Source organism: Vanellus vanellus (genome assembly GCF_965231255.1).
Source record: "Vanellus vanellus genome assembly, chromosome: 18".
NCBI classification, from domain to species: domain Eukaryota; kingdom Metazoa; phylum Chordata; class Aves; order Charadriiformes; family Charadriidae; genus Vanellus; species Vanellus vanellus.
In genome coordinates this window covers 12324275-12343148 of record NC_138923.1, presented here as the reverse complement: position 1 = coordinate 12343148, position 18874 = coordinate 12324275, and the positions used below count along the sequence as shown (strand labels likewise).

General features: G+C 39.2%; 1 protein-coding gene across 1 annotated transcript; it reads right to left on the bottom strand.

Annotated features, from left to right (window-relative positions):
* Positions 1 to 25: 25 nt before the first annotated feature.
* Positions 26 to 18874, bottom strand: GOLGA1 (golgin A1; the record flags this gene model as incomplete). Its single annotated transcript, XM_082492574.1, has 23 exons — positions 26 to 177; positions 284 to 2960; positions 3829 to 3915; positions 4902 to 5072; positions 5953 to 6012; positions 6535 to 6696; positions 7176 to 7333; positions 8198 to 8300; positions 9409 to 9498; positions 10228 to 10323; positions 10549 to 10701; positions 10970 to 11065; positions 11516 to 11611; positions 12004 to 12129; positions 12352 to 12447; positions 12572 to 12683; positions 13120 to 13289; positions 13565 to 13693; positions 14453 to 14485; positions 15013 to 15110; positions 15627 to 15701; positions 17103 to 17193; positions 18740 to 18874. 22 exons carry the CDS (start codon positions 18872 to 18874, stop codon positions 2880 to 2882), a joined length of 2418 nt encoding a protein of 805 aa, XP_082348700.1. The 3' UTR covers positions 26 to 177; positions 284 to 2879.

The window sequence follows — 18874 nt, the reverse complement described above, 5'->3', positions numbered from 1 at the left end:
GTTGGGGATGCATGGCCCCCCGGGGCTGGGCTGGCAGCGTGTGCTGTGGGGCTGTCAGGAAGGAGCCTTCCTTGTGGCACAAACAGGCACACTCCCAGTGAGGCAGCTGCTCAGGGAGCTCCTGCTCCATTCAGTCTTTGTTTTTATCGGCTGCTAAAAGTGCAGCAGCAGCTGTCCCTGTAAGAGAGGATTTTTGGAGGCAGAAGCGCTCTGCCTCATTTCAGATTTAACGCCCTCTGAGAAATAGGAGCCTTAATTATGTGGCTGACACACCCATTCTTACCATGGGCAGAAGGTGGGGTTTGTTTCATGTTTTAATATCTCTCAATTTTAAATAGTTATAGCATCCCTGTGCAGATAACCAGAACTATAAAGAGAAAGAAATCAAGATTAGGGTTTTGATCCAAAATGTATTGCACCACAAATTTCATAGTGTTTCGTAATACAATCCATATTTACAGCACAGAAGGAAAGAAACCAATGGCCATAGAAAGGATTATGTATACCACTGTTTTTATACAAGGGAAAGTGCATTAGCTTTTTAATATATGTATACACACCATTCTTGCTCTGATATCTAAAGAAAATTCAACACTTAAGAACTAGATTTATGGTAAGTTGATCCCTTATGAGCTTTGGGATGTTCAATTGAAGTTGTGTTAATGAATATATAATCTAAGACTTTATGCTGTCACTCTTTATTCTAGGCTGCCTGTATTGCTTTTCCTGCTGTTCAGCAGTAACCTTTCAAGCCCGGATCAACATAAACCAATTACTCATTCAGCAGGCATCAGCGTGAGCAGAGGGAATCCTGTCCCCTGGTCTTGGGTCCCACAGACAGGCCTGGCAGAGGGACAGTCTAAGGAAAAAGACCGTAGAGAATAAAATCTTCACAGAACCAACAGGGTCATCCTGCCCCTGCTTTGTTTCAGTACTGGAGCAATTGATACAAACCCACTTTTTGATTGTCTATTTTCGTATCAGCACAGTTGTACTCTTCCCGTAAACTTCCCTATGAAATTGTTAAGTGCCATGAATCGGGTTACTAAGGACTGTGTTTGGACAAGCTTTAGTGTACTAAAAAAATCCTGTTGGTTTTCTTCACTTTCAATAAACACAACCTAGCTCTAAACTGAGGAGTGTCACTTGTGCCAAGGTAATGGCTACTGCGAGTACCCGTGTCTGGGACATGGCTGATTAACAAAAACTGGGGAGGCCACCTGGGGTCTTGATGAGCAGCACATTCACCACTCTGGTAACTGACCTTGCACGGAAGGACACTTCCATCTTCACCACAGCACGAGGGTGCACAGGAGCAGGGAGCAGCTCACGTGCTGTAACTAATGCTACACCTCGACTGCCACCACCAAGGTCTTTCAGACCCCTGTTAGCAAAGCAGAGTTAAAAACCTGACCAGTGACCATACCTCTACTAGAGGACAGGCTGAATTTTCTTAACTACATTTAATAAAAGTATTGTTAGTAACACAAACCTCATTGTAAGTGAATTGCCAGAACTGCAGCCTGCTCATCGAATTCCAGACACATGTAGTTTTTTGAAAATATGTCCCATTTTTAAAAAGTCAGACTTGCTGCTGCTTCCCCTTTTCATCTACATTCTGCAGTGGTGTTAATAACTTCGGGCAAAATTGTGCTTCCACTCTGTGAGGCAAGTGCCACCTTGGTCCCCTTTTCCTAAGGGGGAAGAAAAGCAAGCTGCTAAACCCCAGATTTATTCATTAAGAGTTGAATTTTGCCCTCAAAAACAAAAACCTCATGAGCAGCATTTCTTTTACCATGTAGTTAGGGGACAGTTAACAGCCCACTACACGTCATAACAGTTTTTAAGCATCAGTATTTGAAGTACAGAAAACCACAGCCCAAGAGGTGGATACTGGTTACGAAGATTTGTTGCTAGCAGACTTGGAAGAAAAAAAAAATAAAAATCGAAGTGTTTAGTACCAATATTCTTTATCCTTTGTCACTAGATTATTTTTTTTTTTTAAATAAAAGGTATTCTCCATGTGCATTTACAATACCTGGAATTCAGCTTTAAAAATTTAAAACGGTTTACTACCCCTTCTTCCCAATGCTAACAACATATGGTACAGGCTAATAGATTAGTTTTAAAGGCGACTGAGTATTAGGTACTATAATTAAGACCATTTTAAATATTATTTTTCTTTAAGAAAAGTAAAATCAGACAACTCTAAAGTTGTGCTCTCAAATTAAATAATCATCATCAACATGCAGCCTTCAGGACTGCAGGCCAGGATATACGCACCTTAAATTACACAGTGATATGAAAAAATGCAAACTATTAGTTATGTCAGTATAACAAGGCAAGGCAGATTTCTTTTTTTGGTTAAAGCTCCTGCTCCTGTTCTTTGAACGGCTTCTCAAACTGTCCAAAACTCAATACAGTACTGCCAACTTTTTTTTTTTTTTTCGTTGCTTGCTTTCCACAGCGAGACAAGGAAGCTTTACTGTGCCTAGAGTTACTCAGCTCTAGCCCTCCAAAACAGAAGCTGGAATCGCCATCAGTAACAGATGCACACGTTAGAAGCTTGAACTGCCAGCACCGCTATTAGTGAGGTTAACATTACCCTTTGGTGCCAAGAAAACAAGACCGATGAGCACAAGGAGCGGACTGCCACTGAGAGACCGTCGAAACAACGGTCCCCAAATCCAACCCAGAAGAGGCGTTTCAGCTTGTAGTGAAAATTTCTCCTTGCACAGTATTAGTTTTGTAAACAGTGTCAAAAGTTCTTGTACAAAATACTGCAATGACAGTGATTAAGACACACCTGAATTAGTGTGTTCAGCGTTCTTTTCACAGAAAAAAGTGGCGAGATGCTGACTGCCCGTTTTCAGGTTCCCTTAAGGCCACAGTGTCCTTGGGCTCGAGATAGATGGCCGGATGCTGCCTTTAGGAGATGGCTTTGACCCAAACCATGACATCTAGGACAGGAAAGCACAATATACATTATGCTAGGTTCATGCTTTTAAGAGGCTGAAGATTTGAAAAAAGAAAGAATATGGTACACAGGCATCTCCCCATCATTTGATGGAAAGAACCGTTTATAAAACAGAACACTGCAGACTTCAGACCAAAGTGAAGACAGTTTCACACAATCAAATCTGGAAGAGACAGCATCCATTTGTCACAAGTGAAGATGACTGAAGATTACACTTACATATATTCCTTCAAAGTAATTACAAATTACAAATCTACAGTCATTTAAACACGGTACCTTTAGTCAATCTACTATTAAACTGTTCCCTGAACAAGATGGCAAGGGAATCTCCCTCAGCTGCAATCGTACGTAGATTGAACATGTCCAGCTCACTGAGTGGGCAGAGATGAGCACAGGACATCGAAGGGACTGAGGCAGCGCTCGTTAATGAAAACTCACTAACAGTCACATAGCCAGGGACACACAGGTCTCATTTTACACAAAGGAGAGGAGGAACAGATCTACGTGTCTAAACCCAATGTCAAAGCGACAAACCAAGAATTTGGCTTCCTGCTTTTAAACATTTGACTGTGCTCCAGCAAGGAGCTTCCAGCTTCCCTCCGCGGACTGAGTCTGCTGGGAAAAACTGTGCTGTTACTCCTTCTCTGAAGCACTGAAAATTGCCATTTCCCTCACTGAAATGGAAAATTTCCAACATGTATGTGATTAGCTAACATTTTAATAATCAATTACATTTATTATTGTAGCTAACATTTGGAAAAGATACTTTTCATGATCTCCCAGCATCTAAGAATTCTCATTCCATCTGCTGGGAGTCCTGTTAGAGACTACGAAGGGAACACAACCCTTACCTTGTACTCCAAAGTTTCTTTAAGCATGTTTTCTTCCTCTTGTGAAAAATTCAGTAACACAGATACAGCTTTAATTAGATGGAACGCCTGAAAGAAACCACAGTATTTTGTTGCTTATGATACTCTCAGGCTCTACATTCTGGACTATGGTGCAGCTGTTTTTCTGTAGGTTTGGTCACAGACTTTTTAGTCACAACTGCGAAGAGTGGACCAGCAGCCTTCCGTTATCCCCAGCTCCAATATACTAGGATGGCCTGTATCTTATTTCTTCTGTTTGTTTCCTGGCTTTCTGTTCTTTAACATTGGTTTGCATATTTTGGGGAAAGAAGACAAACGGGGAGCCTAGTTAGTTAGAACAGAGAAGGAGCTTGGCTCCTGTGGCATCCTAGTTTTTTTAGGCTTTGAGAAGCTGATCAAACCAGCATGTAGGCAGGAAAGAATCGTGGCATTTAAAATGTACACTTCTGTGTATTAACTCTAGAGTAGTAATATTCTAACTGGGGCACACACGGCAGTGTTACTAAAGGAGTCAAGCACTCAGGACACCATGGAGTTCCACAATTATTTCGCGATCTTGCCCACTGACTTGCAATTAAGTCAAGCATATTGTCGGCATGACTTTTTTTTACCTTCAACATTTTTTGACACAATGTGGAGAACACGAAGGAGCTCCAAATGCACAAGGAATTGCCTCTTACAGATCAACAGCAGGTGGTTTGTCTTTTTCTTGTGTTTTTTTTTCTTTCTTTCTTAAACATACAACCACTTGACTCTAATTACATACTCCATATGCTTTTTAGAGTAATACAGAGGGAATGTCTCATAGCTTCAGATCTTTAACTTCCAGACATAATCACCACTTAAAAATTCATATTTCCCTTTCATTGAGTTCATAATAATCTGTACTCTCAAACATATCACTATTAGCTATTTTCCTTCATTGTGCTGAATCAGTCAACAACTTTTAAAGTGTAAAAGTATAGAAATTGCATAGAAGCATCCTTAGCAGCTAACAGGTGGCAGTTTCTAGAGAAAGACAGACTTAGAAAGAGAAGGTAAGTGTACATCTTTACCTCAGATTCCCGGCAGGACATGAATTTTAGTACAACATGTTTAAGGTATTCAAAGTTTATCTCCCTTGAGTCATTTAAATCAGAGTTGTTAGTGACAGTCACGGAAGCATTAGGCACTTCAGAATTTGCTTTTTCACGTACTTCAGGTATCTCACTGTCAGGCCTTATTTTCTAAAAAATGAAAAAGAGAAGTACATTGTAGACTCTGTCAGCTTGACACTGGGAGAGGATCCGGGTCCGAGAGAAGGCTTGTATCCACATGGTGGGTACAACCTGGGCATCAACAGGACAAAGTTCTCATTCTTCATGGGATCGCAGTGGAGAAGTGTCTTCACCTCTCCCTAGGCTCCAGCACAGAAGCTAGTTGCCATTTGTGTTACATGTACATTACTCAAAACAGCATGGAGCTGCCTCCATGGTAGAAGCCATCACCTGATAATTTTCTTTTATCACTAACCTGCTCTGGGCCTTTCAAATGTGGGCTTTCTCCAAAGCAATTTTCAAGCTCAGAACAAAAACAATAGTTTTAAAACCTCTGTTGGTTTTGGTTTGTTTTGTTTGTTTGTTTGTTTTTGTTTGTTTGTGGTTTTTTTTGTTGTTTTGTTGTTTTTTTAATAGAAGAACTTTTTCTTGGAGAGGAAAACTATTTTTAGAGGAATCAAAGGGGAGCTTTCCCTGGTGCAGATATCACTCCCATGGTAAAACTTAGCTGAATGGCAGCTAAGTAACCATCAAACCTCAGTTGTTCAATCTACAGAAATGTATTAAATACCCAAGATTACCAAACACAGGTCTTCTGTAGCTAAAATTTTCCCTTGCAAGAGCCAAGTGGTGATGGCTACCTGACATACCATCCTTTCAATAAATGATCCAGAATAACGTACTTCCTTAATTTAAGGGTTCACCGATCTGCCTGCAAACACGAGGAAACTACAGGCATCTCTAGTAAAAAAAAATTACACTCTAGCTAGCAGTCAAGTTTTTGGAATTAGTAGTGCACGTAACTGTCAGTAAGCGCCAGCTGAAGAGACTGAAAAAACATAACCCCTACCAGCTCTTTCTGGAGAGTTTTCTTGAGTTCTGTCATTCTTTGCTGTAGCTGCTTTATCATCTGTAAGCAGAGTAAAGGATACCGTTAATACAGTATTCATTGTCAGGGCACATTTTGACCCACAGATCTCCGGAAAAACCCACGACAAACAAGTGTAATGAATGAAACAACCATTAAACAACATTGACAGCTCTGAAGAAGCAACCTGAATGTCTTGCCTTTCTAGCTGCACATGCAGTCATGCGACAGGATACTTAGGCTTTCATGTGACAGCAGTGGAAATGAACTGAATTCACACAAAGGGGCTCTGCAGGAAAGCTGTAAACAGTATCATTTGGTGCATCTTTCCTCCAAAATAGATAAGGATTTCTAGAATTCTGGCTGCAGTTTTTATCCACTGTCACTCGATCCTTGTAGAATGCAGAGGAAAAAAAGAACTTACTCACAGAATACTGGATTCAAACTGGATCTGCTGTTTTGGTAAGCCTGTCCTTCTAAGTCTGCAGCATGGGCAGCACCAATTATTAGACTTCCTAATTAAAAGTGGAAAGACTAACAGCTGTTTCTGCTGTTTCAGTTCACCTTGTTTTTCTCAGCAATTTGCTGTTCCAGCTCTCTGTTATCCTTCTGAAGTTTAATGACATCTGCAGCTGCTACCTCTCCATTCTGTTCCATCACACGGTTTTCTGGAGAAGGGAAATGCTTGTTGCTCAAGACTCCTGTTGACTCCTCTAGTTCTGAAACCTATAAAAATGAAAAGAGTGAATTGCAGAGGTATCATGACGTTTGCAGCCCAGGAACACTCCCCAGGGAGAAAGCTAGTCTTCTTTTCAGTGGTTGTTTTTGGAGGGTGGTGGTGGTGGTTATGAGTTTTTTAAACCAGAAAGCATTAATGGCAGTCTAGTTGGCTACAGCTCTCACTGGCCTGCTTATTGCTTTTGGGTCTCTGTCTCATTGGTTTCATAATGGTTCTCTCAAGACATTTTATGAGTCAAATAAAATAAGGGGTTGTCTTTTCACAAATAAGTCACAGATCAGACAAGAAACAGCTTTCTTGAGGAAGAGCGGGAACAACAAGTAACGGTGGTCTGCACTGCTGGTGTTCGAGGTCATAAGCAAGTTGTCAGAGCATGTATCCCCCGGCATGACAGGACTGGGGTCTCTTGTACACCTGCTTATTTTCCTGAGAAGTCTGAACAGATCAGATTTGCAACTGCACTCACATTTTTCTCGTGCTCTCTGGCTAACAGGCACTCCTGTATCTGCAACTTCAGTTCATCAATTTCCTTTCTTGCCATTTCTTCTTTCTCCACTGCTCGGCTATTACTTGCCTCTATGTCAGACTGCAACTGATGCATTTGCAGCAAGACAGTTTCATGATCTGAGAAAGGAAGGACCTGATTAGTATCAGGCTACTCAATCAAATGGGGAGTTTCTAATTATTTTTCTTAAACAAAGCAAGTTAGTGACAGTAAATCCTGACCTTTTTGCCTTGCTCTGTCGTAAAGACAGAAAGATGATGGAATTTAAGCCACCCAAGCTCACACGCATGTTTTTGCAAAGGAGCAGCCTGTCTGAAAGTCAGAGTGATTTTAATACTTAACAACATAATTATCAATTATACTTGCTCTAAAAAACCCCCACCAGAAGTCTGTGCGACTTGTGTTGTGACTGCACAGAAACACTTAGGGCTGAGCTGTGAGCGTGAATGGCTACCTGGCGCAAAGGGCTACTGACATGGCTAGCCAGTGGCATGCTGCAACAAGACGTTTCAGTTCTGTTCCCCTTCTAAATAATGGCAACACAACAAGAGAAACATGGTGAGGTTAGGAACTGAATGAAGATGACCACACTTCTTTTTCTAGTATGTGGAATATCAGTTTAAGAATGTAAATAATCTTTCAAGCAAATGCAGTTTTTAAACTGTTGCAATGAAGGAACAGTTTTTGATCTGGATCATTTATTTCATGTTTTGCGCAAAACAATCGTTTACAAAAAGTACAGCAAGATTTGTTATTTTATGGTGTATAAACATAAGACTTTGATCTATTAGGATTTTTAAAACCTTGTATCCTTCAGTAACAATTGGACAGTCTCTCTACTGCATCCTTAAAATCAAAATCACTTTTTAAAATCAAATATGGAAGAGAAATCTGGAATGATCACAATCTACCAGGCAAGCCCAGAACTAGAGACTGTACTTAAATAAAGCTGTCTGGGATACAGTAGACTCATTTGGTCTAACCTTGACTGAGTCGGTTTAGTTCTTCCTTCTGTTTTAGAAGCATATCACACTTTTCATCAATCAGCTGGTCTTTTTCCTTTATTACAGAAGCCAGATGTGAAACCTTCAAAGCAGGCAAACAAACAGAAGTCATTAAAGATATAAAACTAGAAGAGGGCACTGAAAGATTTCAACATACCTCGAGGTTCAGAATTTTTTTTTTTTTTGTGGGAATGACTGGAGAAGAATTCTTCTATCAGTGGATGTCTGTGATCTGTCCAGAGACTCACAGAAGGCATCGCTTCTACAATACTGACCTCACTAAAAAGCACTGAAGTCAGTGGGTTGTAAGAGCTAAAACACCGTTTTTGATAAACTCCTTGCCACAATTACAGATTGCCTCATAACCAGCAGGTGGCAGCTGTAAAACAGCCGCTGAGCAAAACCAGAGATCACCTTATACCCCTTTTACATACAGCCGGACTAAGCAAGCACAGGACCCACAGTGGTCCCAGAAGAATGAAGAAACCTGAAGATGGTACTAAATTCAGCCAGACTTGCTCAGGTGGCAATTCCCAGCTTAAGCAAACACAAGATCACTTTATCCACCATGACCATTTTTAATAAAAGAAGAGACCACCTAGAATTTATATTTGGTTACTGGATACAACCTCCTCCCTATGAGGAAATTTACAGTTTTAGAACTGCTGTGCTTCAGAGGGACAATGTTTCTTTCAGCACTTCTATCACAACAACAGAATGAACAGGTTTCTTTAAAACAAACTGCCAACCAGTCGGTGCCTCAGGACAGCTGGGACTACACTCCATCTTACAGCTGTAAAGGGCTCTGAAATATCAGTCACCTTCATTCTGAGTAAAAGTATTCACTTGCTACCACCTGGTATTCCTTTCAGTTGTTCATATTCAACTGCCGCAACTTGCCATAACTCTTGAGTCTACAAACTTATGAATATCCTTAACTTTGCAGTCAGCAGCAGTTTCCATTCTTCCACTGGAATAACTCACGTATGTTGATTACATTCTTGTGCAGGCATTTACATAGACACTCTTAAGTTTCAAGTTTACTGTGGCAACCACTGCTGTCTTGCATGCTGAGGATATGATTCTGGTTAATGTTCCTGACTGTTATGATAATTAAGTCCAAATCTAGTCTGGTCTGTGTGCAAGGTGAGGAGACCCAAATATATTTTAGACTGTCGGTATTAACCAACCTGCTGCTGCAATTCCTCTCTTTGTTTTCGTGTTTCTTCCAATGCTTTAGCAATTTCAACACTGACAGTCTCTCTGCTGCTCAATTCATTCTGCAAACCAAAAGTAATTCAGAGGTTACCTGAGACAACTAAAATCAAGCCAGTCTCATCTTTAAACCCAAATCCATTAACAACTAGAATTTATGGGTGTTTTACCACATCATGATTTACTCTTCCAAATGACCGACTGTTTTGTTTTACTGCACTGATGCTATCTGCACACATAACAACACAGAACTGATGAAAGAGACCAAACATATACAACGCTTAAAAACATTTTTCAGCTTGAAGTCTCTATTACAAAGTAGCAGCTCCTTCCTACAACTTTTATTCCAGTTGTGCATCCAAGAGTAGCTACAGAAAAAAAACTTTCAACAATCTAAAATTACAGTCAACAGATAGCATAAGCTATAAATACCTGACCAACTTAAGTTTTTAACTTTTGTTTTGAATGCTATGAATGGAATTTGATTTTGAACTATTCCATATTAACTACTGCTAACAGGATTTAAAAACCCTTCATGCCTGACAATACGGGAATGTATTATTTCTGCCTGATTTAGGCAGACCCAAGCGTTCTGTTTCAGAAAGGGATCAACCATTTGTAATGGTCCTCAAATGCATTTCTACTGAGTACCAAAGATGATTTACAGCTGGAAGTACATATAACCTGAATATAATGTGATTCCAAGTACTAAGAATATAGTAAACTTTGCCGTTAACTGTTTCTCAAACTCAGCTCTGTATTTAACCAATGTCACTAACCAATTAAGGCTTTACCTTTAGCCTGTTCAATTCAGACTCTTGTTTTTTTAAAGAATTCTCATACTCTTCTCTGCTTCCGTTAAGACTTTCATTTTCCTTTTCCAACTGGCCCTGTAAAATAAAGATTGCTTAAATACAAAGCACAATTATGCTTTGTTTAAAAAATTAAACTCATCAAATGCTTTGTTCATATTTAGTTTCTCAAAGTATGAGATCTACTATTATAATGCCAGGAGTGCTGAATAAGAACATTCAGACAACGTGCAAGGGCTACAAGCCATGTTAAAATAATTGTGAGAAAGCTCACATGTCCCACTGAACAGTTTCTGTACTTACAATCCTGTGCTGAGTAGCTGTTTTCTCAAATTCCCAAGCTGTTTCAAGAGCAGCAATTTGAGACTCCAGCCCAGTAACTTTCTGATCGTACTGATGTTTCTCACTTAAAATCTGTTGTTGTAGTTTGTTTCTTTCATCCTCTAGACCAGAATGCTTAAGAGAAATAAAGAACACTATATTAATAAAATCTATTTTGAAGCTCTGACAAGAATCAGACACCATTCCATGCGACATAGACTCAAAATGAAGCAACAATATTCCTTTGGCAGCAGCGTCATGCACTCACATACAGACACTAGTTTAGGAGACAAACAGCAAGAAAACACTTGAGTAACAAAACAAACGCAGAGAAACGAGTCTCTCTGGCAATGCTGAAAACGGATCTGATACTGGTCAGTGAAACATCACGCAACATACTCACCAGCTTCTGGATCTTCAGATCCTGCTCAGCAGCTGCTTCTTTGTTCTTCTCCAATGCTTCTGTTGCAATCTGCAGTTTTTGTTCCAGTTCTTTCTTCTAAAATATAACCATACATTAAATTCCTTACCATCGGCATCTACGTTATTAGAAAAAATGTACAGAATGTGGGACAACCCAGTAGGGGAAGGTAAACATTAAAACCACATAGTCCAGAGGCTGCCTACTTGACACATGCTGCTTTTAAAACCTCTTCACCACACCACTACCCCCAGCAATGCTTGCACTTCAGCTATTTGTTCCTTAGGACAGAGAAGATAGGCATGAAATCTCCAACTTCATAACCGCTAGGCCCTTCTCCACCACTGAAGGTGGGGAGATGACCAAGACATTGATCAATTAGACTTTCCTTTCAAGCCTAAATGTGACATACAGTGTCACCTTTAGACAGCACAAGTGCAGTGAGGAGAGGAGGTATAGGGCTCTGGGAGGTATAGATTCTGGGAACAGTGGGACTGTGTAGGGAAAAGAAAAACAACCAAAACTTACCTGTGATTCCAACCAGTTCACAGTCTCAGTGTGATGCGTTCTGTCTGCTAGTAGCTGCTGCCTGGTTTCATCCAGTTTTTGCTCAAGAGTAGCTTTCTGAACATTGAGATGAAGAACAGGAGGAAGGAGGGACAAAAAGATAAGGGTTTTTTTAGTTATTTTTTTTTTTTAGTTAATTTTTTTTTAAATTTCATTAATAAGGTCAAACTAAAGCTGCTCTTTTGCTTTTAAGCAGTCAGATGCATTGCCTAAACAGACAATGCAGAAAGTCCAATAAAGACATCTGTGCAATATCTACATAAACAGGCTCAATGTAGTCACCCACACAATTCTGTCCGGCAGACAGCGGGCCAATATACACTGACAGGACAAATGTGCCTGCATTACACCATCATATATTCTTTCCATGTGTGATAAGTAACATACATCCTAAAAAAAAAAATCTCACTAAGATCGCACTTCTAAGCAGTCTATAAATGTGTAATTACCTCCTTGAGTAGCTCCTGCACATGCTCATCCCCCGAAAGATTTCTTTCTAGCTTTTTTTCCAAGGAAGAAACTTTTTCCTGCAGCTGTTCAATAAGTTTATTTCTCTCAGCAAATTCAAAAGTCATCTGCAAGAACAAGAAATCACAGAACCTTTTTTATAGCGAAGCTTTTATCTAATCCATTGTGGTTTGACTTTAATAAGTGCCATTAGAAAGAGAAATGTCCTATTTGAAAAGACAATAGGATCATAAAACACCTTCTAGACACCAAATTTGAAACCCACAGTGCATTACCCAAGTGTAAACCTCTACACCAGCCAACAGCAGATGCATCTGAAAACACTTAACCTTTTGCTTGTGTTGTTCATATTCCACCTTCAGAGATTCATGCTCCACCTGTAACTTTTCCAGTCTCTTCTCACAACCAGAACCAGCAACTCGAGCCTAAAAATTTTGAGAAATTACTTGCTTTGAAACTTAAGATTTCCAAAACCACATAATTGATATCTAATCTAACTTCTGCAGACAAGGAGCTCTTTGAATCAAATCTCACTTAACTCAAACTTACATTTTGCAAGTCTACAGAAAGCTGCTGAATGACAGTTTGTAGCTCCTGTTCTCTTAACTCCAGAGCAGTGATCTTATTTTCTGCATTTGTCTCAGCTGTCATTAGTTCATCTCTTCACAGAAAGAGAATAAAAAAAAAAGTGACATACTGTTCCAGAAAAATAATATTTAGCAGATAATTCTGCTGCTTATGAAAATGAACTAGGCAACATCAACAAGGTTTTCTTGTCCTAAAACCAGCAGCTGCTTGATTATACGTTTTCTACAAAAAGTGACAGTTAAGCATTCAAACTATGAAAAAAAGAAAACATAGCAAGCTTACAACATCCTAAACAAGTACTACTTTAATTGGCTTGAAAACAAATATAAACTTGGCATTTACATCTACATTGGCATACAATTCAATTATTCATAGCAATTATTAATTCATAGCAATTATTCAGTCAGCTCACTACATATATAAACTCTTCCAAAAAGACAGAACTGGGCACAAAGTAAAAGTATAAGGGAAATGAATACACTGTTTCCCCTGAAACACCACATCCGTACCTCTGTGCCTCCAGCTCCAAGAACTGCTGCTGCAACTCCTGAAGATCTTTCCTTAGGCCCGATGACTCATTGCTGGCATCCTGAAGCACCTCTTTAGCGTGGCTTAGTTCTCGAGTGCACGCCTCTAGTTCCTGCTCTGTTTTGCTCAGAGATTCTTCCTTTTTCAAAAGCTGAATATTAGAACGTTATCTTTGACAATAAAGATGATCTGATAACACTGATAAAATCTCCTCATTGAAGCGTGTCTCTTTTATTAAGTTACGAGCTGAATTAAATGAAACAATAAACAACTCCCAGGAAAGTCACTGCTGAAATAAACTATGTAATACCGTATGCATGTAACTACTGTTAGGATTTTGACACTGAAAATAATGCAGAGCTACCACTGACTCAGTATTCTAACAGAAATTTTAGGAAAGAAAAAAAAAGTTTAAAACTATCTTACCATGTGTTTAACTTTGGCAATTTCCTGCTGTTGAAAGCCCTCCAGTTCATCCATTTCATCTCTTTTTTGAAAAAGATTCAAACTCTGCTCCCTCATTTCTTGTAACTGTGTTTCAAGCATTTTTTTTTCCTGATAAACCAACAAAAACAAAAGGAATCCAAGAATATCAGTATGCTCGTTTCAAGTCAATAGATTAAGTTTAAAGAAACTCTCTGGGAAAGGAACCTTGTCTTGCAGCCATAAGGTGCTCTGACGGTGCTACATCTAGAACTAGAAACTCTTCCACATTCATGTCGCAGTAGGCAATGTGGAGCAAATTGCCGAACTTTTAAAATCACAAACAAAAAACCATATTCATTCATTACAATGCAGCCAATGATCACCTAACTGAAATCTTAAAAATGGAGAGCAAATAGTAGCATGTTTAATGTCTTCATAATCAGAGATACTTTAAAATAGACTAAACTAAACAGTTGGAACAAGTACAAGACTGAAATCCTGTATTAAAAATATCCCTACCAAACAGTTTTGTTTATTTTATGAAACAGATGATCTATTGCAAGACCTCAAACAAAGTCACTACCTCCTCCTGCATCCCAGCTTCCCCCCTCTATAATAAAGGAAACTATTGTTCCACCTTAGGGAAGCACATCTTTCTCATTGCACCTCATCATTCTGTACTTTCCCTCTGAAAAATAATTCCAGATATACCTCCTGAAACACTGGGGCTCAAACCAGGACATGAAAACAAATGTCTGGCCAATCCCACTGAGCAAAGATCAAATAATAAAAAGGGCTGAGCAGAGTTGAGCTGTAACAAGTGTACAGGCTGGTGCTTACAAGTACACACACAAGAAAAACCCACTCAACCCCCCAAAGCTTAATTACCTTTTCAATTTGATCCAGTTTTTCCATCCACTCCTGAACAAGAAAGAAGAAAAAAAAAATAAATCAAAATCCAATTGTAGACTTCTGAGGGCAGCAATTACAGTTAAAAAAATTAATTTGTACTGTTAACAGAGATACTAACTTGTGGTAATTATTTAAAAAGTAATCAGCAAAAGAAAACTAACAGCTGGTGTTTTAATATAAAAACTAAGGAATCATTTATGCTACCTGAATAAGCTCTATGCAAGTAAACTAAAATGAAAATGACAACAGATCTACTACAATTGAATCTGACTTAATACAAGTGCAAGCTTAACCTTACATCAGAAATTGTTGTGGGCTCTTTTTAAAAACAGTAAGAACAGTCAGAACAATGACAAGTCTTACACCGTTTCTGGTGTTTGAACTTAATATTCCTTTCTTTCCTTAATGCTGGCACGCTAAGCAAATACAATGCAGAACAACTACTTTAATTAATGGTGACACCTGCTTAAAACATCAAGGTCACGCACTCAGATCTCCACAGACGCTCAAAAGCCGAGTTGTTCCAGCTCTGTTACCTGGTCCTTTTTTTCTAAGGCCAAAGCCATCCCTTCAGCCATCTTGGCCCGACTGGCCTGGTGAGCTTCATTCTGCTCCTGAAACTTCCTCATGGAGGCTATTAACAGAGAATCACCAGCTACAATTAAAAACTCATCTTTCAAAGTTTCTTCTCAATTTTCTGTAAGTTATTTATAACTTTAAAGAGCTGCTTCTGCCAGTAATTAGCCCCATCTTGACTCTCTAGCACTAACGCTGTGCATTTACTACCTTACACTGCTTGCACACTGGACAGATGCCAGAAATAACAGAAGACAGCAGTACTGTTCCTCAGTGGATTATAACAAACCTGTAGGTTTCAAAAAAGTCTCTCCTGCACGTTAGCCCCAAATTTGGCAAAAGGAGTGTAACAACAACTTTGTTCAAGAGCCAACATACTACTGCTGCTTTTTACACTGTAAATAAGGCAAGTACTTGTGTGGTAATTCTTCACAACCTAGAGGTGCACAGTTTGAAAGGAAACAATTAAAACATCTGTACAAACCCACTGCCTTCCAACCATAACAATTTTCAACTCAAAAAAAACCCCAAAGACCAACACACACACACAAAAAAGAAAAAGAAAAGTACGTACAATCCTGATGCTTTTCTAATGCATTTTCAAGCTTCTCTTTTATCTTCTGCAAGTTTCGGATCTGATCAGCATAATCTTGTGGGAGGAGGGAGAAGCACAGACCAGGAATGAACAGACATTGGGGAAGGAAATTTTTAGGAAAAAAAAAGAAAAAAAAAGAGAAAAAAAAAAAGAAAAAAGGATGAGTGGAAAATGACAATGATTTTCTAAATCAGAAAATCATTCCTGCTGAGGAAAACTTGGGTGACCACAACAATGAACACAAGCAATTAGTTCTGTACTGCCCAGAGGGTAAATGGTTGGTACAAACAGGAGGAGCTGTCCTAGGTGTGCTAGTGACACAAAAAAGGGCAGTACCAGAGAATGAAGAACTATCCCACGATTTACTTTTCAAGAACAGTGACCTGTTAACTCTGTTTAGGAAAGGTCTCTCTCACTGGGGGATGAGAGGATGGGCCAATTCACAGACACTGCATCCTTGCGCCATACTGCTCGCTGTTCAAGTCTCGCAGTGTTTCTTAGCTGAGCCCTGACTGGTGCTCCTGCTCGGCTGATCTCGTGCTCTTACCACTACTGTGCCTACCAAGCAAAACTGACAAGGCAGGCAGATATAAAAAGACAGAACAAAATACCCACACACCTTGGAGAAGTTTATGTACAACGGAAAGGAGGATTTACTTACTAACTGGGCTGCTTGCACAAGTCTCTTGATACTCAGAGCCTCCGTTTCTCCTACTAAGCCCCAACCAACACTTTGAAGTTTACCTTATGTAAACAGGTGAACACTTTCAAATTGCAATGTGAAATCATTTCTGAAACCCACATTTTCCTGAACTGAACAGGAGCCTGGTAAGTCTCCAGAACAAATTAAAATAATCCTGAGCTGGCTATAACCTTTCCTTATTTTCCAAGGCCTTCTATGAGCTTTGGGAAGCAGCAGCATAACACAGTTTAGCCTAGTCTCTAATCTACTGCATACAAGAGGGATGGAAATCGGTGTCACAGCAGGGCCCTTACTACAGCTTTACAGAACCAGGCATTATCTTAGACAGAAAAAAAGCCTCAAGACTTTTTTATGTTGAATCTTCTGCTTTTTCTTAATTTCAAAGCTCACTTCTTTAAGGATGGTTATTGTGTTACATCAGAAAGCTTAGATCTCAAGAGAAACAAACCGTTATGTACACAGAGAAAGTAAAATAAAAGTGGGGAAAGACTGTTTGAAGCATGGGGACAGAAAGCTACCCCAGCCATTCAAAAGAATCACATAAACATGTTGTGAAATCAGCAGAAAAGAATCAGTCATCTTTATAAAAAAATCAGTTATACTGGATGCTACCTAGATGACGATCAACAGGGTTGTTACAAACGGTAACTAAAAACTCCCAAACCCATGTATTTTTAATAAACTAAAACACTTAAGTTCAAAGGAAAATATTTCCTAAAGTAATAGGGTTTTATCCGTATCAAGACACATACCAGACAGCTTGACCTCCAGTTTTCTTATTTGTTCATTTCTTCTGAACAATTGGGATGAAAGATCCTCTCTGGAGCTGCTTCCATCAGAAGCCTTGGTAGAAAAACACCACTCATGAAACTTACAAAATTTAGAAAAAGTGATCCTCGCATATACCAGCTCTAAGATAATAAACATTATCCCACCCAGGAATAATGCTTCGGTTTCTCACATGAAGGCGAAAGTTGTACTAGCACAGCAGAATGTGTAAAAAATGCTGAAGAAGAAAAACAGTATGGGCTTAAATAGCCAGCTCTGCAACGCTGGCCTGTTCCATCAAATACAACACTTTCAAAAAAGCTATAGCTGAAAACTGTTTGTTCAAACTGGTCACTGAGAAGATGACACAATAGAAAAACTAAAGGGGGGGAAAAAAATCAGGCTTTACAGTAGAGGTTTCAGGATGTGTCAAAGCAAAAGTCTTCTGAAAAACTAAGTAGAAAAGAAACAGTAACACCCTTCATGTGGGATAAGCTCGCTTTAGCACTAACGCTGTAGTCCTTCCATGCAATGGTCTCTCCATGCAAAATCAACTAATGATTCTGTATGGTGGTTTTTTTACCCCATAAAAATCAGTATTAAGAGCAGTTAAATAAATATTGCTAAACCAACTAATTCTTGGAGATTTTCTGAAAACGGCTCAAGATTTCAGCTACCATCATTACTTGTTTTCTGTTCTGTAAACTCGCAAGACACTAAATGAAATTTCTATGTGAAAACTTGTTAAGCACAAAAAAAAATTCAGAAAAACACGAGACTAATATATTTCCATTATAAAATGTATTCAAACACTAGGAGCTCCAACTTTCTGCTCAATAGAACTGGAATTTCAGCTGAGCTTCAGAAAAAAACAAGTTAAAACTCAACCGTGTAAGTAACTTCTCCATTTTGCAGACAACAAAACAGAATCATAAAGCAACTTGCTGCAATACAGCGGGTACTGTTGGCTCCAACAGTGGTGCGCCACTGTGTCTTAATCCGGGTTTTCAAAAATATGATAGCCATCAAGGGGCAGAGGTGCCAGAGCATTACAGGGTTTCATTTAACCCATATGCTCCTGGAATTGCACAGCTTCCTTAAACAATGCTTTATAATGAAAGTTCAAACCAGACATTGGAGGAACTCTAATAGTCTGGAGTGCAGCAAAACTGAATACACGTTGCATAAACAACATGCTCACGTAGGAAGAGTACCAGGAAGCCCACAGGTAAACATAGGACCACAGAAACATCATTGCTAACCAGTACCTAAGTTGCTTTCCTACTGCTTCAGTAATTAATTTTACAAATAAATATCTTACGTGTTACTACAGCTTTATTCAATAAACATTGTCTGTTTAACAATGTTCTGTGTTGGGACAGCTTTGTAATTCATGTTTACATGGGAATATAAGCCTCCTGGTAACTACTATGGTTAACACACAAACATTTCCTCTTCAGTATTTAAGTTTATTTAAGTTAACGATTCATTTATGCATTATAACGTACAAAGACACCCTGATCTGTATTCAACTCACACACTAGACTTAAAATGGTTGTCTGTAAAGCCGTAATAGAAATGCTGTAGGAGAAATCAAATTTCAAAGCAAGGTGTAACTTACAAAGTCATCTCCGGAGTCCGCTCCCACGGAGGTAATTGACTCCTTACTGCCAGACCTGGGTATCCTGGCAGCTCCTCCTGGCCTGGGAGCGATAGCTGCCTCTTCTGCTATCTTCTTCTTCAGTTTTGCAAACAT